Here is a 24,750-nt window from a genome sequence, read left to right as displayed (position 1 = left end):
AATAGAGTTCCTCCCTTAGCATCTTTGCAGGTCCAGCTGTAGGTTTACCTCCTGGGCAAACCCGGTTTAGTACAACAAACTGGAGCTTTGCAGCCTTCATCTTAAGAGAGAGCCTAGAATTCCAGAACCCCTCTAGTAGTGTGGTGGACTTTGGATTTCTCTTATCAAAGTACTAATAAATGGCAGATAGCATAGAAAAAGGATCTTGCATCTTGTACATACCTTTTCCTTTTGTCTGCTTCTTAAACCAAACATCTGGTTCAGTGTAACTTTGATTTCCATGGAAATGTTGTAAAAACTAGTTTTCTCCAAGTATAGCTCAGTAGTACATAACCAGCCCCACAACTCCCCCTGGAAAAGGTCTTTCTAGTCCCTTAGACAGCCGACGAGGCAACAAAATTCCCTCTTCTCAAAACTATCTTTGACTTTTTAAAAGAAGGCCAGCAGCCTTTCAGGTTCATCCACTTTTAATGGAAGCAGGTTATAAACTCATATTTTATTTTAAATCTTTAGGTCTAGGATTTTCTAAAGGGTATTTTCGGTCAGAATTTAGGGGGAAATCACCATCACTATTAGTTTTAATATAGTATAAGTGCATATGCAGTAAGAAATGTAAGAACTGGCAGAGGAAGAGGAAAAACAGATTTTTTGAAAGAGATGATCGTCAAGGAAAACCAACAAAATCAACAGTGAAACTTTTAGAATTACAGATAAGCACATTTTCCAGCTACGTAAATAACCTACAAAATTAATAGCATTTCTCAAAACCAATCATAAACACGTAATAAAATAAGTACCTCTCAATGAAAAGTATAAAGTATCTAGGAATTAACTAAGAAAATTAAGACCTGTACAGAAAACTTTAAAACTTGAATAAAGTTAGGTTGTTTGTTTGCTTTTTAATTGAAGTACAGTTGATTTAAAATGCTGTATTAGTTTCTGGTGTACAGCATGGATGGACTTGGAGGGCATTATTCGAAGCGAAATAAGTCAGACAGAGAAAAGACAAATATTGTAAGATATCGCATGTGAAATCTAAAAATTACAACAAACTATTGAATATAACAGAAAAGAAACAGACTCACAGATGTAGAGACAGAACTAGTGGTTACCAGTGGGGAGAGAGGAGGGGCAACATGAAGGTGGAGGATTAAGAGGTACAAACTATCAGGTATAAAATAAGCTACAAGGGGTGGGAAGGGACAGACTGGGAGTTTGAAATTTGTAGATACTGACAGGCATATGCAGAATAGATAAACAAGATTATACTGTATAGCACAGGGAAATATATACAAGATCTTGTGGTAGCTCACAGTGAAAAAGAATGTGTATGTTCATGTATAACTGAAAAATTGTGGTCTACACTGTAAATTGACACAACATTGTAAACTGACTGTAACTCAATAAAAAAAATGTTAAAAATAAAACAAAATAAGCTGCAAGGATGTACTGCACAACATGGGGAATATAGCCAATATTTTATAGTAACTATAAATGGAGTATAACCTTTAAAAATTTGTGAATCACTGTATTGTATACCTGTAGCATATAATATACATCAACTATACTTCAATTAAAAAATATATTATAAAATAAATATATAAATAATTTTTTTAAAAAAACATAGGAAATGTTTTGAATAAAAGGCATCTGAAGCCATAAAATAATCAACTTAAAAGAGTTAAAATCATATAAAATATGTTCTCCAAACACAATGGAATGAAATTAGAGATCAATAGCAAAAGAAAATTCATGAAACTCACAAATGTATGGATATTAAAAACACATTCCTTAAATAACCAATAAGTGAAGAAGAAATCAGAAGGAAAATTAGGAAACATTCCAAGATAAATGGAAACAAAAACAGAATAAAACAAAACTTATGGGATGATGCAAAATCAGGGCTTATAAGGAAGTTTATAGCTGCAAAAGCCTATTTTTAAAGAATAGGATCTCAAACCAACCTTTTATTAAGCAGGCAGGAAGCTGGCATAGTTATATTAATATCTGTCAAATTAAACTTTAAGGTAAAACAATTTATAGGAAATAAAACTACATTAGACAAGGATAAAAGGAAACTTAAAAGATACAATAATTCTGAATTTGTATATATTTAACAACATATTCTCAAAATATATAAAGAGAAAATTAACAAAATTCTTAGGGAAACTTAACAAATACAGGGGGTGAGGGTGTAGCTGAATGGTCAGAGTACATGCTTAGAATGCACAAGGCCCTGGATTCAGTCCCCAGTACCTCCATTAAAACAGCTAACTAAATAAATAAACCTAATTACCTACCTCCTGAAAACAAAAACAAAAAACAACTACATAATCATAGTGGATGATTTGAATATAATATTTAATAACTGATAGGTCAAATGGATACAAATTTAGTATGGATAGAGATTTAAACTATTCAGTTAATAAGCTTGATTTAATGAAAGTGTGTAGGCTTCTGCATTCAACTGGTAGAGAATACACATTCTTCTCAAGCCTATAATGACTACATACTAGACCACAAAGCAAATCTTAACAAACTCAAATAAATCAATAACATACAAACAGCATTCTTTGATCATAAGGCAATTAGAAGAAACTCCAACCTCTCTATTTAGAAAAGTAAAAAGAACATTTCCAAATAATTAATCAAACATGGAAGAAATTATAATGTGAACAATCTGGTAGCACACTTCATATAGTAACAATAATTGGATCAACATTCACTGGGGGAAACTAACAGAGATAGTAGCAGTAATGGGTTAGCATGTCCTGTTACCCACCACATTCGTGTCATCACAGAGGGATCTTTCAGGGTAGGACTGTGGACCTAGACATTGACCCTTAGGTTGTGATGTTTTCTGTTGTTGTTGTTGTTGTTGTTGTTGTTGTTTTAATCACTTGATCTTTTAATAGTCTTTTTTTTTTAGAGAAGTTTTAAGTTCACAGGAAAACTGAGCAGAAGGTACAGAGATTTTCCATTTAGCCCCTGCTCCCACATACATTCTGCCTTCCCCACTAACAACCCTAGACCAGATTGGTACATCTGTTATAATTGGTGAACGTACAATAATACAGCAGGGGGAAGGGATAAATTAGGAGTTTGAGATTTGCAGATACCAACTAATATATATAAAATAGATAAACAACAAGTTTATACTGTATAGCACAGAGAACTATATTCAATATCTTGTAGTAACTTATTGTGAAAAAGAACATGAAAACGAATATATGTATGTTCATGTATGACTGAAGCAGTATGCTGTACACCAGAAACTGACACAACATTGTAAACTGACTATACTTCTATATATAAAATAAAGTCTACAAATAACCAATGTTGGTAAGGATGTGGAGAAAAGAGAACTCTAGTACACTGTTGGTGGGAATGTAAATTGGTGCAGCCACTGTGAAAAACAGTATGGAGTTTCCTCAAAAAACTAAAAACAGACTTACCATATCTTCCAGTAATCCCACTCCTGGGTATACATCTGAAAAAAACAAAAACACTAGTTCAAAAAGATACATGCACCCCAGTGTACACAGCAGCACTGTTTACAATAGCCAAGACATGGAAGCAACCCAAGTGCTTATCTACAGTTGATTGGGTTAAGACTATTTGGTATATATATGCAACGGAATATTACTCAGACATAAAAAATGAATTACTGTCATTTGCAGCAATGGACCTAGAGAATATTACTCTTAGTGAAGTGAGTCAGACAGGGTAAGACAAATACTATATGATATCACCTATATGTGGAATCTAAAAAATAATACAAATGAATATATATGCAAAACAGAAATAGACTGACAGATATAGAGAACAAACTTGTGTTTACCAAAGGGGAGAGGAAGGTGGGGAGGGATAAATTAGGGGTATGGGATTAACAGATACAAACTACTATACATATAATAGATAAGTAACAAGGATATACTGTATAGCACAGGGAATTATACCCACTATCTTATAACAATCTATGATGAAGTATAATCTGCAAAAATACTGATTCACAACACTGTATACCTGACACTAACACAATATTGTAAATCAACTATACTTCAACAAAAAGAAAAGACACTCAACAAACTAGGATAAACTATCAAATCCTTCAACTTGATAAAGGTCATCTACAAAAAGTCCACAGGTAATATCGCACTTAAGGGTGAAAGACTGAATACTATTCCCCTAAGGTTAGAAACAGGGACCAAGTTTAGGGATGACCGCTCTTACCACTTTCATTCAACATAGTGCTGGAATATCTACACAATGCAATAAGGCAAGAAAATGAAATAAAAGGCATCCAAATTCAAAAGGAATAAATAAATATATTTCTATTCACAGAGGGCATGATCTTGTATATAGAAAATCCTAAGGAATGCACAAGAAAACTATTAGAATTAGTAAACAAGTTCAGCAAAGTTTTAGGATACAAGATCGGTATACAAAATTTTTACAATTTTCAGCTGCTCATTGCTTACCCCAGATAAATTTTACCTTCACGTGAATATATATGCAGGGAAGAATCCAGAGGAAAGGGGAATTCAGTATCTGTTAATTACAGCAGAATTTAGCATATATTTTCTAGTCCACACCAGCATTTTGGAGCACTTAGTATGTGCTAGACATATAATAATGGGCTAACTTATTAACACAAAGTCACACCAAGTATTATCATTCTCATTTCACAACTGGGAAAATTGAGCTAGAGAGTGGTTAAGTAACTTGGTCAAAGCCACATATATAGAGATTAGCTAACCAGGATTACATATTTTCTTTCCTCAGTAAATAGCTGAATGCGTTTCTTTGAAGAGAATGAGATCAAGAAGAGCACCAGCCTGGGAGTTAGAATCACAGCCTTTTCTCTAGCTCTTCCTCTGGCATGCCGTGTGACCTTGGACAAACACTACTGTCTCTAAATCTCTGTTTCCTCATCTGTAAAAAGAGAGAGTTGGACTAAGTCATAGCTAAGCCTCTAAGTCACTCACACTGGACTTAATTTACACCTGATTTCTGAATTATAAACTCTCCCTTTCCCAACCACCAGGGAAAGAAGAGGGCCTGGAAAGGACAGCCACTTACTTGTCATGACAAGAAATAGGAGAAACAGAAACAGGACCACATGTCACTTGCACAAGTTGCTTCCTCAGCCAGTGATGGGTTTAGGTGAAAAGCATGGTTATAATTAGAGCAGCAGCCTGTCCTGAGCGCTCCACCATCCACCCTGAGCACAGCTGGATCTGCCAACCAAATGCACAGGAGTCTAAGAGACTGCTCTGGCCTTGAAAATGATCCTTCTTAAAAGGATTTTCCTTCTTCCTCAAGGGAAAGAAAACCCATTGAGATAACACCCCATTTGCCTTCCGGCTTCCCCTGCTAACTGCCACTCCAGCAGAGCCCGAGTGTTGATAAATACAGGGGGAAGAAAGAATCGTAAGCCGAGCCTGGTCACATTGCCCCTTGTGATATAGTTTTATTTTTAACTTTGAAACACTTGAACTATTTCTGTTGAAGTCTTTTTCTCCTTTCCCTACCTCCTAGACAGAACTCTGTCCTCTGCTGCAGCTGCCTGCACGCCAGCCTCCTCCGGCAATCGGCTTGCTCACAGTCAAGGGACGCAGGTGCAGCAGATGCTGACTCAGCCCGTGCCGTTAAGGTAAGCTTTTCAATTGCGAGCAGGTTTGTCAAGGGGACATTTGGAGTGGTGAACATGGAGACAGAGGCTGGGCAGGATATCACCTTTTTGCTCCGGGCAAGAGGGTTGTTAAGCAAATTAGTTACACTTGGGGGAGAAGAGGTTGGTGCTGAGAATGAGCCCTAGCCATTCGTAAACTCCTGCTTTGAACCTAAAACCCTAGAGCAGGAAGAGATTACCTACTTTTTAACAGCTTAGGTTCTTTCTTCTACAATCAATCATAGTGGTTATGTGATATCTCTAAGGTTACACTGCGGTGATGGGGGGTCAGGATGGGGGACGGGGCGGGAGGAGGTGGTGAGGAAAGAGGTGGAAGGTCCAGAAACCAGGATTTCTATTTTCTAAAGTCCAAATGTTGTGATCTTTCCCCAGTCAGCACTTGCTGTTAATTGCAAGTCATTCTCAGGTACTTTGAATTCCATCCCCTATGTTAATATAGCACAATTGTATTTACTGCATATACGATTAAAATTCTTCCTGCAGAGTTTAAAACCTATTTTCCTCTAACAATATTCCCTAAATATGGTTCTCTCCTCCCCGGCTCTCTTGAATCCAAAATGCATCCACGGAATATAAGTGAAAGTATTTTACAAATTGACAAACTTACACAGGCATGCAAACCAAAAATTGCTATAAACTTGGAATTTGCATATCCAGAGGGACGAAAGTAAAATGATTAATGATACTTGAGGTATCAAATGCTTTAAAATGTAGACAGATTATTTCTAGCTTTTGGAATAACTGCATAGTGTTGCATGTACAAACAAATTGGCAAGGGATAAGGGAGTAGTGTTTACTTTCCTGTTTTCCTCTGGACCTTGCTTTAGTGTTATATAGTTAAAAGTTCAGCTAAGGACATCCTGGGAAGTGGCCTGTGCAGCATAAGGGATTCTGTACACTCTGAACTTTGCAGTGTACAGGCTAAAGCTACGATTGCCAAGTGAAAGGAGATCTACCCAGACACCCTAACTCCTAGTTCCTGCCTGCCTGCCGCTGTAACCTCCAGGTGCATCCCATAACTCTGCTATAGGTATCTGGGTTAAAATTATGCCTGTTTGCTAGGCACAATCAAATGCACTGTGTATAATTGCCTAACTTCATTTAATTTTGTCAGGGTTTCCATGGCACCAAGGTCTTCAAGGTATATGCTGGGTACTGTTCTAGCATGACTGGGTCATATTGGCTTGGCAGTAACCAAGCAGCCAGGCTGACTCAGAGCTACCTCTAAATAATCCAATAAAGCACTTTCTTGGCCAATATAAAAGGGTAGTTTAAATTACTCTTACCAATGATATAAGCACCACATATGAGAATTAACTAGCTAATTAAATATGTAGAAAGTTTAAAGGTAGAGAGATTTCCAGTGTGGTAGAGAATGCAGGTGGTGAGGTTGAATAGATTTGGGGGAGGATGGTTTTTAGGGTATAGTGAAAGGGCTGAAATCATAGCCCCAAAGTCCAGGATTATGGGACCAGATGTGGGAATTATCCTCAACCAACTGGTTGTGTTAAAATCTCAAGGCAAAGGGATTACTTTAATATTTAACTGTATAAATTTTTTTCCCTAGAATTAAAGCAGGGAAACAGATGAACAATGTGTAATTAAAGCAACAGATTAATTGGCTGGTTAATAGGTTAACAGTTAAAGAATCTCTGTCTTTTAACTTTTGACCTTGTCACTTCCACTGAAGTTAAAGCTCAGGAATAAATAATTATTGCCAGAGCTAGCCACATGAGGAGGCAAAATAGTTCACCGCTGACATCATGTGAGGGGTGCTGGGAGGGCCCCTTGCCTAAAAATATCTCGCTGACACCAACCCTGATTGCCTACTAACTTTAAAATTATAGTAAAGAATGTTAGAACAATTATCTGCTAATCCCATTCTCTTCTGCTTGAGTCAGAAACTTAAATATACCTGCTATGTGCCTTCTCGTGACCTTGTCACTTGGTCACCACCGCTTCCTCATTCTTCCAGGCCCTGTCCAGCTTTGCTCTTGGTACCATCTAAACTGCACACACACCCTTGGCCATTGTCATGCAGGTAGCTCTGTGTGGGGCTGTGATTTCTACAGAAATTCTCAATAAACCATCAAGGTGAAGTAGAAAAAAGAAAAGTATGTGATTAGAATCAGAGACTCTGGGAACTTGGGCAAGACACATTGCTCCCCTGGGTCCCAGTTTCTTCTATAGCCCCTTTCCTTTGTCCTACCAGATTAGAATCTGCATTTTAAGAAGGTTGCCCAGGTGATTCCTATGCACACTGAAGTCTGAGCAGCTCCAGAGCAGAGAATTTCTGGTTATCTGCCTGATCCAGAGTTCTGATTCTACGACTGCAAGGGTTTACAACAAGTACTGTAACCCCCTGAAAACAATTCCGGCAGCATTCAGAGTATCTGTTAAAACTGGAGTCCTCTGAGTCTTTTCCATTCAGTTAAAGCTGCAGTAACCTAATAAAGTTGAAAACATTTCATTTCCTTCCTATAAAACAAAACCAAAACAACAACAACAACAAAAATCCCAAATACATCAGATATCATTATACTTTCCTCCTAGATCTGCTTCAAATTGCTCTCACAGCTCTTTCAAAACACTGCCTTCATCAGGGTCCTGTTCAGTTCTATTCACTGCCGTCCTCTTCACTAAAGGCTGACTGAGTGCTGGGAGCCGTGTTGGCTGTACTCACTCTCAGTCCCTCAGAAACCGGCCCTGCGTCCCTCGAGGAGCGTGCCTGCTCTTGGCTGAAGTTCAGGTCCCCTCACAGCCTGCACACACTCCACAGATCACAGCACTTCTGCCCTGTTTATGCCCTTCATCAGGTTCACACCATCACCAGCAACTTCCTTCAGGTTGTACCAACACCCGCAGCCAATCGCAAGAGAGATGCCAAGTCTAAACTGACACCTTCCTTTTTAAATTAATGAACAGACTAATGTAGGTAAACAATAAACATTCTCAGCTTGGGCCTATGAAATAAAGATGCCCTCACGTTGCCTTAGTGGCATCTAAAAGGTCCTCCAGGCTGGTTGCTGTACTGTTTGAATTCTTACGTGCTTGAGGAATGACTGCTTTGTGGTGATTACCAGGGGCCAAAGTGGGGGAAATTAGGGAGATACACATCCTTAAAGGTGTGAAGTAAGTTTTTTTTTTTCAGTGGGGTTTGAGGATGATTAAGCTGGCAGCATGTGTAAAGTAAATTGAAATGAGAGAGAACTGAAAATTGAAAGGCCAGCCAAGGGCTGTGGGAGTGATGCAATGGGAAGAAATAGAGGTCTGGACAAGGGTGTGACCGTGAGAATGACCTTCCTGATAGAGGAAGCACTAACAATTGAGTGACTGTTGTATAGTAGACATGCTCCTACTTTATCTCATTTGATCCTCACACAATGGATGAATAAATTAGCTTTAGGGAGATTCAATAACTTGTCCAAAATGACTCAGCAAAACAGGAGAGTGTTTATTAACTTACTTTAGATTGGGGGTGCCAGGTAAGACATCTTTGTGGAAGTAAGACACAAGCTGAAATCTAAATGGCAAAAAGAGCTCACAATGCAAATAAGAAGCAAGGGGAGAGTTCTCCTGGGAGAAAGACCAAGTGCCAAGGCCGTGCACCAAGGCTGAGCAGCAAGGCTGGAGCTACGTGCTCAAGAGGGACGGGTAAGGCAAAAGAGGCAAGCAGGGGACACTTGTGTAGGGCCTTGTGGGCAAGATAAGGACAGAGATTATTCCTTGTGATGGGATGAAATCCCCTAAAGATTTTAAATAGGAGAGTAATGATCTAATGTTAAAAGTGGTTAAAATCACCTTTTCTGCTGGCGAATATAGATTATGAGGCACAAAACGGGAGGAGTGAGACTGATTATAAGGCTGTTGCACCAGACTGGATGAGATCGTGATGGTGCCTGGACCTGGGCAGTGGTGGTGGAGATGGAAAGAAATGGATAGATTTGCCAACTGCCCTTTCAGATCTTTCTCTAAGGCCTTCCTACCTAACTGGGCAGTAGTTTCTTTGTGACTGAAAGCACAATATCCAGCTCTTCTAGCTCTCAAACTTGAGCTTACAGCAGAATCAGCTGGATTCGGTAGGTCTGATTAAGTAGGTCTGATTTGTAGGGCCCAATAGCGTACATTTCTATCCAGTTCCCAGATAATGCTGATGCTATTGGTTTGGGTCCCACATTTTAAGGACCACTGACTTGACTTTGCTCATTAACTTACTCCTTTCTGAGTCATCCACAGAGCACCACAACCTGGATCAATAAAGTTCTGCTCCCTTGCCAGGTTCTAAACTCTCTCCTGTTTCTTTAAAGAAATGTTCATCCCTAAACTCATGTACCTGGTCCTTCCACCTACTTATATTCCACTTAAGCTGCATCCACTACAACCAGTAAAATCTCATTCTTTGTAGATCTTTCAACTATTTAAGTCTAAATTACATTATTTTGATATAATATAATAATTATATTATTTTGATATAATGTAATAAATTACATTATTATTTTATAGGAGTAGGAATGTGTCTCCCCAAAATATGTTTTAAAGTTCCCCTGTCTAGAGGAGACAGTCACAGAAATATAATTTAGACTTAAACAGTTGAAAGATCTACACAGAATGAGATTTTTCACTCATAGTACTGGATGAAGTTTAAGCGGGGAAAGCGTTTTGGCCATAGACTTGATGGAAGCTCATGTTTAGGAGGAGGGAAGGTACCTACTGCCTTTTCAGACAAGAAGCAAGAATTTGGAGGTGAACATAGGGGCACAGAAACTGAAGGGGGAAATGGCACTTGGATAACCATACTCTGTTTCAGGCATTGAATTTTGTCAGGTTTTTTTCACAGTGAAGAGTTTTTATAATCTATGTGCTTTGATTTAATAGGTGTTTCATTTTAAACCTCAAAATCCATATTGTAGTGCAGATTTTTAACCCTGAAAATCTTCCCTGTTATATCTGTATTCCCTGAAATGCAAAGGCCTGGGACCTGGATAGTCTTCTTGTTTCCTCCGCTCAGAAGGGCACAGTATGGGATATGATCCAGAGGAGGATCAAAAATATCATCATAGGAATGGAGGTGCTTCCTCATGTGAAGCATCCAGCTCCTCTACAGTTTGGGAAGATTATACATGTAGACACCTTTCTGTGCCCCAAATGGGGGAGAAGAGGCTCTCTCCTGGTAGAATCTAGCCATGGGCTTGCATTCTTCCCAAATCATGGAGATGGACCACACGTGTCTCTGTGGGTCTCTGATTAACACAGTGTGATGTAGCAAAGAGTAGAGTTTGAAGCCAAACTTAGGCTACCTTGTGCCTCAGTGTCCTCATCAGTAAACTGGAAATGTTAATACCTACCTCACATGATCGGTGTGACAATTAAATGGGAAGTTATGAAAAGCACATTTTAAGCACTAATATCTTACTTCTCTTCTTCCATAACATCCAAAATTTAGAGAAATCACTCAATCTGGGAAAGTCAGACAAACCCCATGGAGGATGAGGATCTAGTCATTGCACTGGAACAGGAATTGGGAGAACAGGGCGTCTCATGTTACAGGACAACCAATGATCAATCTAATTTGATTAACTTGGGGCAATACCAGTTGGCTCCAACCTAAGGTGGTTAATCAGCTGTCCAAGTTTACCTGGGACTAAGAGGTTTCCTGGGAGCTGAGTCTTTCAGTGCTCAAACCAGGACGACTAGTAACCCTGCTTCTCCAGCAATAATTAGACTATTAACAATTTTGGGTCATCCTTTATCTTAGTAGGAACAATTTCCCCCAGGTACACAACAAAAGGTTCAGGTGTGATTTGTTTTATGCCCTTAGGCTATATTTATCTTCTCCTTTCCTCTACTGTCAAATGTCTCCAAAGAGGGGTCTCCACCCACTGTCTTTCTCCTCAGTGCATGTCCTCTCTCAAAGTCACTCATCTGGGGTAGCTCCAGAGCCTGGCAGAAGATCTTTAAATAGCAACATAGAGCAAAACAAAATAGCAACAGCATCTTTGTCGCCTGCTTGCATTGCTTTTCTTTTCTCTTAAAGCGGTATTTTCAAATAACTTCAAAGAGATGGAGAGCAGTAAGGCTCCACCACAAATGTTTCCAGCTTCAGTAACACTGTTCCTAAGAACCATCTTTACAATGTTGTAGGATAAGGAATGATTAGGCTAGAGTTCAACACTGCTGTCCCTCCTGCCAACAGGGGCCGAGTTCTCACTACACACATGGAGCGCACGGAACAAACTAGGGCTGCTTTGCCCTCATGGGAACTGGGCTCAACTCTTTGACAGAACCAGGCTGGCAAATATGAATTTGGACATTCCTGGTGCTGGTAGCTTTTTTCACATAGCCTTACCCCATTTGTGATCTGCCTTTTCTTTCCCACCTAAAAGCCAACAGGGGACTCTGAGTCATCCAGACCCCATTCTTATTGATGAATGCTTGTCACATTCTCCAGCGAGGGCACAGGCCCTGCCAACATTGGAGTATGTACTTAATAGCTTTCTCCTCCCTTCCGAACAAACATCAGATTTTGAATGGCCAAGGGTCCCACTGCATAGCTGAAACACATATGCTCTGGCAAGAGCTCTTTGAGGACCTGCCATGAGCAGTGGCATTGTCCTCACTGTTTTTAATTAACCTCATGGCCGCTTTGGAGGCTATCACTCCCCCTTTCCTTTCCATCTGGCAACATAGTCCTGACTCTCTTAGCTCTGGTCTCCTCTGGCTCTACATCTTCTTAATGTCCCCAAAGTGGTCATAATCAGCCATGTACTTCACGGCTCATATTTCTGTTCTGTGTTCTCACTTCCCCAATTATGGCTTCCTCTCACTTTTAAGTGGATAATTCTCAAGTCTGCATCTCTATATGCTAACCCCTCATCTTTCCACCTGTGTGATCTGTCATCACCTAAAGCAACTTGTTGGACCCATATATCTTCCAAAAACAGTTCCCCCCTTAAACCTCTATTTTTCTCAGAATTACACCCAATATTTTTTCTTCTTTCCCCATCTCAACCAGAAACAAAAATGTTAGTTGATTCTCCCTTGAATGTCTCCTATCTGTCTCATCTTGCCTGTTTCTACTGTCATCAGTCTTACCCATCTAAGCCCCCATCATGTTCTCTACACAGCAGTTTCTAACTCTAGGTTCTTCTGCCCAATCCCTCCACCACTGCTAGTTAACACCCCAATTACAATGTTAAATGGTTCCTTACTGAGCACCAAATAATTCCCGATGCTTGAGCCTAACATTTGTGAATTTCCATAAGTCTGTAATGGCCTTTTTTCCCTAGGAGTGACCTGGAATATGGCAGGAGCCCCTTGAATGTTAAATTGTATGTTAAAGATCCAGAAGCTGAACTCTTGCATCCAAAAGATGTGCTCTTTGCCTTATCCTATTCTGCTCCATCTCAGTCCAACCCTCACAGCCCTTCCATTCTGCCTAGCTCCCTCTCTAGCTGATTTATCTTCTGCTTGGCCCTGAACCTGTTCATGTTCTGGCTTGTACCTTCTCGCCTGCCTTCTGATTCAGGCTATTAGGATATAGAGCCCTCTGGCATGACCCTCTTCCACACTCAGTAGTCCGAGTAGATACAAGTCAGATGGAGAATGTGTTAAGAATGTAAATTCCAGGACACACCCTTCACTCAAGTCAGGGGTGCAGCCAGCATTTACAGCAGTGTTGTCCAATTGAATGTTTTATGAAGATGAAAATATTCTCTTCTCTGTTGTCCAACAGAATAGCTACTAAACATATGGGGCTACTGAACACTTGAAATGTAGCTAGTATGACTTGAGGAGCTGAATTATTAATTCTATTTCATTTTGATTAACTTATATTTAAATAGCCACATGTGACCAGTGGCTACCATATTGAACAGTGTGGATCTATATATTTAATAGGCAGCACAACTGATACTGATGAATGATAATGTTTAAAGCCACTTTAACAAACAGTCCAGGTGACCCTTATGCTCACTTACTGGCACATAGTAGGTAATCAAAAAAGGTTTGTTGAATGAACAGATGAATACATGAGTGAACTAGCATACAATTTCCTTGAGATTTAAGGCTGTATCTTCTAAAAATGAAAAGTTGAGGGGGCTTTTCCAGACTAAAAGAGGCTAAAAAGACTTAACAACTAAATGTAATAAATTCACCTTAAAGGTATTCTGGTTCAAAAAAATTTTTTAAAGTAGAGAAAACATTTTGGGGATAATTGGGGAAGTTCGAATAAGACAACGTGTTACATGATATTAGAAAATTATTTTTAATTTTCTTAGGTGAAATTATGTTGTTATAGTTACAAAGGAAGATGACTTTATTCTTAAGAAATAATATGCCGAAGTACTTACAAATGAGGTGTCATGATAACAGCAACTTATCTTCAAGTGGTTTGGTAAAAAATGCGTGTGTGTGGGTGTGTCTGTCTGTGTCTGTGTAAAGAGAGTGAGAAAGTGAAACTGGCAAAATGTGAATAACCATTGAATCTAGGTAGAGTATATTTAGGTTCATTGCATATATTACTTCACTTTTTATGTATATTTGAATTTTTTTTAGTTGGAGGAAAATTCATCCACAATGAATTGGCAAATCCTAGAGCAAAATAAAATGAAATTTAAAAATACTGCATCTTCTGATTTTTGGGGTGCTAACCTCACCCTTCCCCATTCCATCCCAGACTAACACAGTGCTAAAATTATGCTCTAAATTCTCTAGACCAGATATTACAAACTAGCAACCTACCAATCCTATCTAACCTGCATTTATGTTCTTCATTGGTCAAAATAGAAAAAAATTAAATTAGTTGCCAACATTTTAAATTCCAAGGATTTTTATCTTGATATATTATATAATAAAATATTTTATATTACAATGAAATATAAATTACTTGTTTTACAATAGCAAACGTGTATAGATCACTTTCTACAAGACAAGTACTGTGCTAAGAGTTTCAGGTGTGTGTGACTCACTCCTCACGACAGCACTGTGAGACAGGTACAACTATTACCCTCCCTTCACAGATGGGGACACTGATGAACAAAGAGGTTAAGTAACGTTCCCAATGTCTCACAGTTACTGACTTGTAGTGCCAGGGTTGACGCCAATGCAGTTTGTCCCCTAACCACTGCACTGTATCACCACTCACAAAAGTCTGCATCCCTGGTTTCTCTGAAACATAAGAAGATCTGGCAACACATTCCCACATGGGACCAATGGACCAGAGGTGAGGAGATGCCGTCCTCTGAAGTTAGGGCATCATCTCCTCTGCTTGCCAGGGTCCCCACACAGCCTGCTTCTGGTGCCTTTAGGGTTAGACTCCTGCTCTAGCCTCAGAACAGCTGAGTACACCAGGGCAAATGACACATGATGGATACTTCTACAGACACTCGCATACTGCCCCACTCCAAGCTGGATATCAGGCTGATCTCTAAGTGGACATGAAGCCCCAGTGGGAGAGAAAGGCTACAGGGGTAACTTGGGCTAGATCGGGGTAAGGGTTGAGATACCAGGGTAAGTGTTGGTGGACAATAGAGAAAAGTTACAGGAAGCAGAAGTTACACATCCCATGGTTGTTAAGATGGCCCATCAGAGGGCAGCATAGAGTATGGGTCAGAATGGCCTTGGTTGGAAACCTGATTCCATCGCTTAGCAGCTGTATAACCTTGTACAAGATATTTAACTTCTTTAAGCTTCTGTGTCTTTGACTGTCAAATGGGAGCCATGAAACTTACTTCAAAGGTGGTGGAAGGTATTACATGAGAGATTATGTGAAGTCTCTTTGGCCCTTGTGAATATAGATAATCAAAATGCTTTTCTTATTAATCGCTCATTCACATTTTTATATTTCCCCCTAGAGTTACAAAGCAAGCCGAAATTTGGAAGCTATGGTAAGTATGAGGTGCTTATAACACCTTCACCTTTCAGAGGTCCAGGTCTCGCTTCATTTAGCCTGTAGCCCAAGCAGCTGGCAGGTTTGTCTTTTTAGTCTGATAATATATATTGGCTTTTTGCCGGACAAGATGCTAGAGCAGAACCTAGAAGCAACTGACACAGAGTTGAGGGCAAGCAGAGAGCTGAGAAAGATTTGAGAGCAAAGATTTTTAGTAAAACTTTCCATTTGAAGAAGCAAAAAATCCAGCTATAATCTAAATGGCTAACAATTCCTTCATTCAGCAAAGATTAATGAGTACTTACAGTGGTCCAGGCCCTGTGACAGGTGCTGGGGATGCAGATGTGAACAAAACCAGACATGCCTCATATGCTCCCGGCACGCCCCCTGGTGGTAGGTAAAGTTGATTAAATGAATGACAGCACACTCACAGCCATTATGAAGAAAGTATGCAAAGAATAATTAATAAAAGCCCCCAGACGTGTCATAATAGCAAGTTAAAGCCAGATGAAAAATTGTATCCATAGTATTAACTATGTCATATAAATCCTCCATAATCCACAGCTCAGAAATAACTGACAACCTTGTAGTGCATTACATTCAGCTTTGTTTTTTTCTATTCTCAGCACATCTACTACATACATAGAATAAACTATTGGAAATAAAGAGAAGACTGTTGATAGTTGTTATCTCTGGGTTGTGGGATTATGAGTGATTTTTGCTTTCTTCTCTATGATTGTCTATACTTTCTGAGGTTCCTGCAATGAGCATGTAGCATGTATCAGCAGAAAATAAGTCGATTAAAACACGCTCCCAGACACTCACAGAGCTCCTCTTGCAGCAGTCATTTGTTCTCTCCTTCCCCTTGCCTTCGGTGTCTCCAGGGCCGGGCACGCAGGCCTCCCCCAGGGCAGCACAGGCACTGTGAGAGATGCTTCAACCGGCACTGCCATGTTCCTGTGGAGCCCACTGTCTCCTGCCCGGTGATAAGCTGCCGCCTGTCCTGTGGCGCTACCTTCCACATGTGCAAAGAGGAAGAGCACGAGCTCCTCTGCCCTTTAGAGCAGGTTCCGTGCCTCAACTCCGAATACGGCTGCCCCCTTTCCATGTCCCGCCACAAGCTGGCCAAGCACCTGCACGTGTGCCCCGCCAGCGTGGTCTGCTGCTCTATGGAGTGGAACCGCTGGCCGAACGTGGACTCCGAAACAGCCCTTCATGAGAACATCATGAAAGAGACCCCCAGTGAGGAGTGTTTGGACACCGCCCTGGCCCTCCAGGACCAGAAGGCCCTTTTCAGATCTTTGAAAATGGTAGAGCTTTTCCCAGAAACCAGAGAGCCCACTGAGGAGGAGCCTGCGACCAACGGTGAATCCAGCTGGGAGGAAATGGGAGGAGCGGTGGGTGGAGCAGATGCCGGTTTGGTAACACACGGCTCCCTGGCAGCCATGAATGGAGAGGTGGCAGAGCCGAGCCAAGAAGAACGAGAGGTGTTAGCCAAAACCAAAGAAGGGATGGACCTGGCCAAGTTTGACAAGTGGGAAAATATGTTCAGTAAAGAGCACGCGGCCTCTGCTTTAACAAGCACATCGGCGAGCCTTGAGAGCAAGTGCAGGAACGGCCCAGAGAAAGAACAGGTTTCCAGCGGCAGTAACTCAGGAGAGGAGGGTGCTGCCAAGGGGAAAGAATTACAGGGAAACCAGAAGCAGCAGGACTTTAATGCAGCCGTGGAAAAGACAGGGCTTGCCCCTTGGCAGGATGGCGTTCTGGAAAGGCTGAAGACAGCTGTGGATGCAAAGGACTATAATATGTACCTGGTGCACAATGGGAGGATGCTTATTCACTTTGGTCAGATGCCTGCTTGTACACCTAAAGAGAGAGACTTTGTTTATGGCAAACTTGAGGCTCAGGAAGTGAAGACTGTTTATACCTTCAGGGTTCCTTGGAGTTACTGTGGGAAGCGGGCTCGCCTCGGAGATGCCATGCTGAGTTGTAGGCCAAGTGAACACAAGGCCGTAGATACTTCTGATTTAGGGATCACTGTGGAGGACCTGCCCAAATCAGATCTCATCAAGACCACCCTCCTGTGTGCTTTGGAAAGAGAACTCAAAGGCCATGTCATCTCTGAATCCAGAAGCATTGATGGACTGTTCATGGATTTTGCTACACAGACATACAGTTTTGAGCCAGAACAGTTTTCCTCTGGCACAGTGCTGGCTGACCTCCTGACCACTGCCAACCTGAACGGTCTCCACGTGGAGCTCCACAGTGAGTGTGTGACCAGGAGACACAACAAGAGCAGCTCTGCCTTCACTTTCATTTGCAACAAATTCTTCAGGAGGGATGAATTCCCCCTACACTTCAAGAATGTTCACACAGACATTCAGTCATGTCTCAATGGCTGGTTCCAGCATCGATGCCCCCTTGCCTACTTGGGATGTACCTTTATTCAAAACCATTTCCGTCCCCCAGGGCAAAAGGCAAAAGTGATCTATAGTCAGGAGCTCAAGACCTTTGCCATCAAGCCGGACGTTGCTTCAGAGCTGAGTGAGAGAAGAAAGAATAACCGTCTCTCAGGCCGCGAAGGAAAAAGCCAGAATTCTCTAACCAGCCTGCCCCTGGAGATTTTGCAGTACATTGCTGGGTTCTTGGACAGCATCAGTCTGTCCCAGCTCTCCCAGGTGTCTGTGCTGATGAGGAATATCTGTGCCACTTTGTTACAAGAGAGAGGGATGGTCCTCCTGCAGTGGAAGAAAAAGAGGTATTCCCATGGAGGAACCTCCTGGAGAGTTCACAGAAAGGCAAGTAAATAGTCATTCATTCATTCATTCTTCCCTTCAACAAATACTTATTAAAGACCTTCTATGCACCATGCACTGTACTAGACACTGAGATTGTACTAGGTCACTGGGAATAAGACACAGTTTGTGAACCCAGGGAGGTCAGCCTGGTAGAGGAGACAGACCCACAAAAATAAAAATGGCAGTAGAGATGGTAGTGCCTGTTTCTATGTATGTGACCTGGATGTCTTCTGTTTGGTCACATGATCCATTCCCCAACTTTCTCCTTCGTGGTCTGTCTCCCAGGAGGCTGATCCCTACCGCCTGCCCTAACCAGCTCCCTTGCCCTCAGCTTCCAGAGGGGCTAATCTAATGGGAGTGTATCGGCAGGAGATGGGTGGGAGGAAGAAGAGTGTGGTTGACATGTCTATTCTGGTTTCCCAGCTGCATGCAGTCTTCCCTCCACGACACTTGGCACTGGCCATGTCCCTCCACTGAAGGTGGTTATATAGGTGGCTCTCTCCGCGATTACCAATTCTGGGTTCAAATGACCTCTTTCTTCTCCCCTTTCTAGGCCACTCTAGATTGTTACTAGCCGGGATATTGCACTCTGTCTTGTGGCTTTCCTGTACCCTGCCCACACATTTACACATTTGTGTATCATTCCTCTTTAAAATTATCTTCTGATTACCCAGTTTGAGTGTGCCACCTGTTTTCTGCCTGGGCTCTAATTGATACAATATGCCAACAAATTCTCAGTCCGTGTCAACTAATTTTGGTTAAAAAGCGTTTTTGCCCTTGTAAAAGACATTTTGCAATTCTAAAATAATTTGGTCCACTGATTTCCCTGGCTCAAACGCCTATTTAATTTTTTTCAAAAAAACTACTGTATAAATCAAAGAAATTTTCCCTTTGGGAAAAAACCTGGTTCCTTGTTCCCAACCAGCTTGCACCATGCAGAAGTGAAGCTCCCAATTCATCATCTCCAGGGTGCCCTTAGCAACCTTCTCATTTGTAATGTGAACCACAAATTTATGATGCCCATTTAGGTTGATAATTCCATAATCTCACTGTTGAGTTTCTTTCCATTATGTGGGTATATGCAAACTAGCATTGGGGAGTTAGGAGATGTTTACATCTATTTTTATTGACTATGTCCTAAAACATCTTGCATGTGCTCTATTATTTGTTCCCTAAACAGTCTTCTTCAAAAAATAATTATGAGCCTCTCCCTCATGAATCCATGCCTGCATCCATGTATTAAATAAACACTGATGTCAACTAGCCATTTGTTAGGAATAAACACAAATGAGACTAAGACCCTGCCTCCAGGAATTGTATAGCCTAGAACTGCCTAATATCTTCCCCTGTAGAATCAAATGTAAATAATTTAACTTACATACTAGAAATTTCATGATTTTTTTGGCTCACTTTTCCCCCCATTCAATGATTGTGATTGCCAACCACTCTTAAATATTATTTGGGAAAAACTAATTTCCTTGCAGAAAGGAAGAAAGAGAATTTAGTTGGAATCTAAAGGATGCTCATATTAAAATGGCTGTTTAAAGTAAAAAGGGAAATAGTTCTAAGATCACAGGAAACACTTTTCTTACACAGAAGCAATGATAAGAAACTGAGGGTGAAGTGATCAGGTTAAAGGGTATCAGGTTTTGCCTACCCTCATAGACAAATTTTAAAACTAGTGACTTTGCCACCACATCCTAGGTGGAAAGGCCAGCAGGGGTTTGAGTATCAGACTCCTAGATTTCTGCTGAGTCTTCTGTTCTAGTGAGACGCTTGTTAGTTAGCATACTTTTAGTTTCAAGCAATAGAAGACCAACTTAACATAAACAATGAAAGCTATTTATTGACCCATATAACTAAAAAATCCAACAGTGATGGCTTCAGGTCAGGCTTGCTCTAGCAGGTCAAAATACCCCCAAATGACCTTTTTACTCTCTATTTCTTATCTCTACTTCCTCACTAGTGGCTCCACTCTAAGACACAGTTCTCCATGATTCCTGGTGGCTGCCAGCAGCTCCTAAGACTGCAGCTTCCCAGTTTAAACACAGAAAATCTTATTTCCTAACATCTCAAATGAAAGTTCTGGAGTAGTCTCATTGACACTAATTGCCCTGATTTGAACCATGTGCCTATTCTAGAACTAATCACTGTTTCTGGGGTAGTCGGGGGTGCAGGGCAGGTGAATGTTGATAAGCAGACTGGTATTAGTCATTTCCACACAACGTATGGCTTACTGGGAAGATTATCAGTTGGAAGAGGGAACTAGGAATTGAATGCTGGAGAAGGAAATAACTAAACACTCTCTGGAAGCTAAGAAAGGCATTTCCTTACACCATTCAAATAAAGCCAGCCTGAGGGTATTGCCCTGCTGTTCACTTTTGAGCGTGTCTCTCCTCACAGATCTGGCAGTTCAGCAGCCTCTTCTCCAAAATCAAGAGCTGGGAGTTTAATGACGTCGCCTCCATGTCTGAGCACCTGAAGACCTGTCCTTTCAATGTTGTAGAACACAAGACTGAGCCGATTCTTTTGACCAGCATGTGTCAGCCCCATGAAAAGGCCCGGGAGAGCTTAGTCACCACCTTTAAAGCCAGACCACGGGGAAGATACACCTACTAAAGACTCAGAACCTCCATTCTTGGTTTCCCACTCCGCATTACTACAAGCACAGTGTGGTTTGGAGGCCTTCCTTCTGTAAGCTGCAAATGTACTTACCTGGGTGTTTCAGAGCATGCGATGTCCTTCAAAACCTGAACACTTGCACAAGTTCTAAGAATTTCCTAAGCCATGGCTTGTAGAATTGCTGTAGTGCCATACTGATAACATATTTCCTCCCCACCTACCTTTTTTTTTCCCTAAAATTAATCAGTCTGAGGAGTATATAGGTAACTTGAGGCCATTTGGAAGATGAGCCCAAGCCCTTAGGAGATGAGAGAGTAGTGGTTATGGAATAGCAACACCAGCACAGGCCTGTGCTTTAGTGGAGAGCTTTTCAGTTGATAAGCACTTTCAGTGATGTGGGGCCAGCAATGTAGGGAAGGGACGGAGGTGCCTCCCAGGGCACCCAGGGTGACGGCACAGAATGAAGGTTCTGGAGCTGAGGTTGTCTCGACAGCCAAGTCCAGTTCTCCTAGTTGCCCCACTACCTCTAAGCCTAGACAGTCCCCACACAGCCTGATGCCAGAGACCTTGGCTGGGCACAGCAGCCTCGAGGACACCACAGGCCAGCAACGAGAGGCAGAAATGAGGTCATAGAGTTTGCTGTGTAGAATCTTGGCAACATAGAGAAGGACAGCCTTGAAAAGTGAAGAAGAATCCGAAGAATATACATTATTTATGGAGAAAATTAGGACAAAATGTCACAGTCTTACTTTTAAACATGTTAATAGCGGCTTAAGAGTCAAGGTTCTTTTCCTCTGAGCATTATATTCTAGGTCTGGATAGGGGAGAGCACAGGCATGGGCCGGCACCACCCTGGACTATGTGAAACGATCTCAGGACACGGGGTGGCCCAAGGAGACCGCGCATTTGGACAAGCCCAGGCGAGGCCCGTGGCAGCGCCTGTGCTACCAGTCGCCGGGCGCTGGACACCACTTGGCTACCCCTTTGGGGATCTTGGGGAGGAAGGCAGCTGAACATAGAGATTCCCTGTAACTGCCCTACTATTGCTGGTCACGACTCCATTCTGTCAAAAATGTGTGACACTTCCGGCTTTTGATACCAAACAGTCAATACATATAAGAACAAAAGTAAAGTAAAAATACACAGTAGAAACTAGAATCCCCTAAAGCAGGGTTTCTTGGAACTATTGACATTTCGGATCGGATAATTCTGTCATAAGGGACTGTCCTGTGTGTTATAGGATGTTTAGCAATATCCTTGACCTCTGTCCAAAAGATACCAGTACCACCCCCGCAGCTGTAACAGCCAAAAATGTTTCCAGACATTGCCAAATATTCTCTTGGAGCAAAATCACTCCTGGTTGAGAACCACTGCCCTGAAGAATAAACTTACTGCCAATGGCAGTAAGTTAGGATAAGCTTTTTAGTACAGCAAAATCTTATCTCACATAGTTATCTACAATGTCTTGATTTCATGCAACTCTTCTTTATTTACTAAATAGGTTTTAGACACATGGTGATTTCAAGTTGGGAACCAAATGGAGCTAGTTTGTTTGCTGTGGCTTCGTGTCCTTGGGTCCACGTGCAAAAGTATATCCTTTCAGCTCTCCAGGTGTAGCTGAAGCCAGGAAGATTGGGCTATATATCTTGTGTTTATATCCCTCTCACCTTACTTGGTGCCATTTTCCTAGCAGTCCTCAAGCAAGTGAGAAAGAAGGGAAAAGGAGGATGGACATTGTGGGGAAGCAGAGAACAAAAAGAATTTAGCCAACAACAACAAAAACAGTGCAGTCAGTATGACTGTCCGTTAATGCCTGAGTCTCTCTCTGAACATGGTCCAGAGCTGGTGTAGATGAAGTAGGTGATACCTCTGAGAGGTCAAGAAGGCATTAGAACTAGAAGCTGATGCAACATTGTAAACTGACTATACTTCAATTGAAAAAAAAAAAAAAAAGAAAGGCATTAGAGCAAGTCCCAGAGTAGAAAGATGCTACTTTCATTATAATGTGCCACTTGGTACTATTCGGTAATTTAATTCTATTTTTCCTAATCCTTATTGTTTGGTTTACACTTCACATTGTATATAAGGCACTGTTTTCTAAAAATATAACTAGAGTGTAAGCTACAATTTTATTCAGTGAAGATGAGCAACTGGAACAACCAAACACTGAAATGGAAAAAGAAGGGAGAGTTCTCCAGGGATCTGTTCCATGTGTTTTGAATCTACTCCTATCTATATGGAGAAAGAAAGCTCCGAAAGTCCATTCTGGGTTTCTTATTTTAGTAGAAAAAGAGGGAATGGGGAGCTAAATAGTAAAGGAGATGAAAATCCAGGGCTACCATAAGCTGGATGAGAATTATAGAGAAAGGAAGAGAGCAGAGAGCTCGTTCTTGACAGTCTGGGCAGCCCAGGGTTCAGGAGGACAATCAGGAGAGTGACCACACTGCTCTGTGGGCCCCACACTTCTAGTCACACTTTGCTTTCCCAGTTGCTGCCTTCAGTGCAATATTGAGTTGATTAACATCATCAAACACATTTTGTAAGATATCTAATTGTATATGTTGCAGAAAACCTGGGTAGATCAGGTATCCACTGGTCTACACAAACAAGCACATTTTATGGTGAGAGGGCAGTTAGAACAATAGGGAAGCCTTTTAGAAAGATGGTAGATTAGACGGAAGATGATCTGCTTAGTGAGACGAGGCTGTAGTGAGCAGCAAGCATTATCTGACAGAGGCAAGAGAGCTAGACACAGCTTTGGATTGAGAAGCAGCTGCGGGGAGTGAAAAGAGACTGTGTACCCAAGAATGGAGCCTGGACAGGGAGGTGGCCATGAGCAGAGCCCTTGAAGGGTATCACTGCCAAGAAAGTCAGTCCAAGTAGAGATCAGCCGAACGTGGAGGGTGAGGTCTGAAGAACTGAGGCAGAAAGGACTTTGTTGCCTTAATAGTACAGGGATCTGGAAAGGAAACTTTTGTGTTATAATGAAGGGAAAAGTGAAAAGCAAGGTGGAACTTGGAGATATAGTAGTAAAACCACTGCAAAAGTGTGTTCTATGTGTGATGTCAAATCAAACTGAAGTGAAGAATGAGATTGTGTATACCTAGGGTAACTTACCTCTGTACACTGGGAATACCAATGTCTCTATAAAAAGAAATAAAAGCTGCTTTGCACTCTGACAGGCTAACTGGGTGAATCTTGTAAATGAGGTTTAGAGACAGATGTGTGATTCACTGGCACAGAAGTTGTTGTGCGTCTTGATGAAAAGCAAAGGGACAAGCCTGAGGTATGAAGAGCTCTAAGCACGTGGGCAGCTCACCAATGAGCTTTTCAGGACATTCACAAAGTCCTGCAGCAACTATGGGTCTCATCACCCATCTTAGCTCTTCCTTGAGCCCACCCTCTTCTCCATCTTTGAAACCTGGACCCAACTTCATGATCCTGGTATCTCCCCTGCCAGGTAACAATGGACCCAACTTCAGATAATGGTTATAGCACAGACTTTTCTGTGTTCTACCAAACAAAGATCCCCTATACCAAATCCCTGACTTTTCTTTGATTTGATTTTGATTTTGCATAGGATCTTCTATCTTGGACTTGCTGAGCCCAGTGGCCTGGAGTTTAGATAAACCCACTCTGTCCTGGCCTCTCATTCTCCCTCATCCTCATACATGGCTTGATGGTTTGTTTTTTGTCTGTCATTAGATGTCTAAAGGTCCTCACATCTTCTCCTAACAGCCTCAGCCATA

At 41.4% G+C, this 24,750-nt stretch overlaps 1 protein-coding gene across 2 annotated transcripts; it reads left to right on the top strand.

Moving 5' to 3' along the window:
• The first annotated feature begins 5,356 nt into the window (after positions 1-5,356).
• FBXO40 (F-box protein 40) lies at positions 5,357-24,180 on the top strand. 2 transcript variants are annotated; one of them, XM_010981560.3, is made up of 5 exons: positions 5,357-5,433; positions 5,542-5,656; positions 15,547-15,579; positions 16,466-18,379; positions 20,783-24,180. In XM_010981560.3, exons 3-5 carry the CDS (start codon positions 15,577-15,579, stop codon positions 20,996-20,998), a joined length of 2,133 nt encoding a protein of 710 aa, XP_010979862.3. In that variant the 5' UTR covers positions 5,357-5,433; positions 5,542-5,656; positions 15,547-15,576; the 3' UTR covers positions 20,999-24,180. The 2 variants fall into 2 exon arrangements, with proteins under 2 accessions (XP_010979862.3, XP_031310822.2); XM_031454962.2 differs by lacking the exons at positions 5,357-5,433; positions 5,542-5,656 and adding an exon at positions 9,191-9,349.
• Positions 24,181-24,750: the final 570 nt, after the last annotated feature.

Source organism: Camelus dromedarius, chromosome 2 (genome assembly GCF_036321535.1).
Source record: "Camelus dromedarius isolate mCamDro1 chromosome 2, mCamDro1.pat, whole genome shotgun sequence".
Lineage (NCBI taxonomy): Eukaryota > Metazoa > Chordata > Mammalia > Artiodactyla > Camelidae > Camelus > Camelus dromedarius.
This window is presented reverse-complemented; position numbering and strand designations above follow the sequence as displayed.

Coding starts and splice junctions, on each gene's coding strand:
- FBXO40 (XM_010981560.3), top strand. Junction 18,380..20,782: donor CCTGGAGAGTTCACAGAAAG/GCAAGTAAATAG, acceptor CTCTCCTCACAG/ATCTGGCAGTTCAGCAGCCT.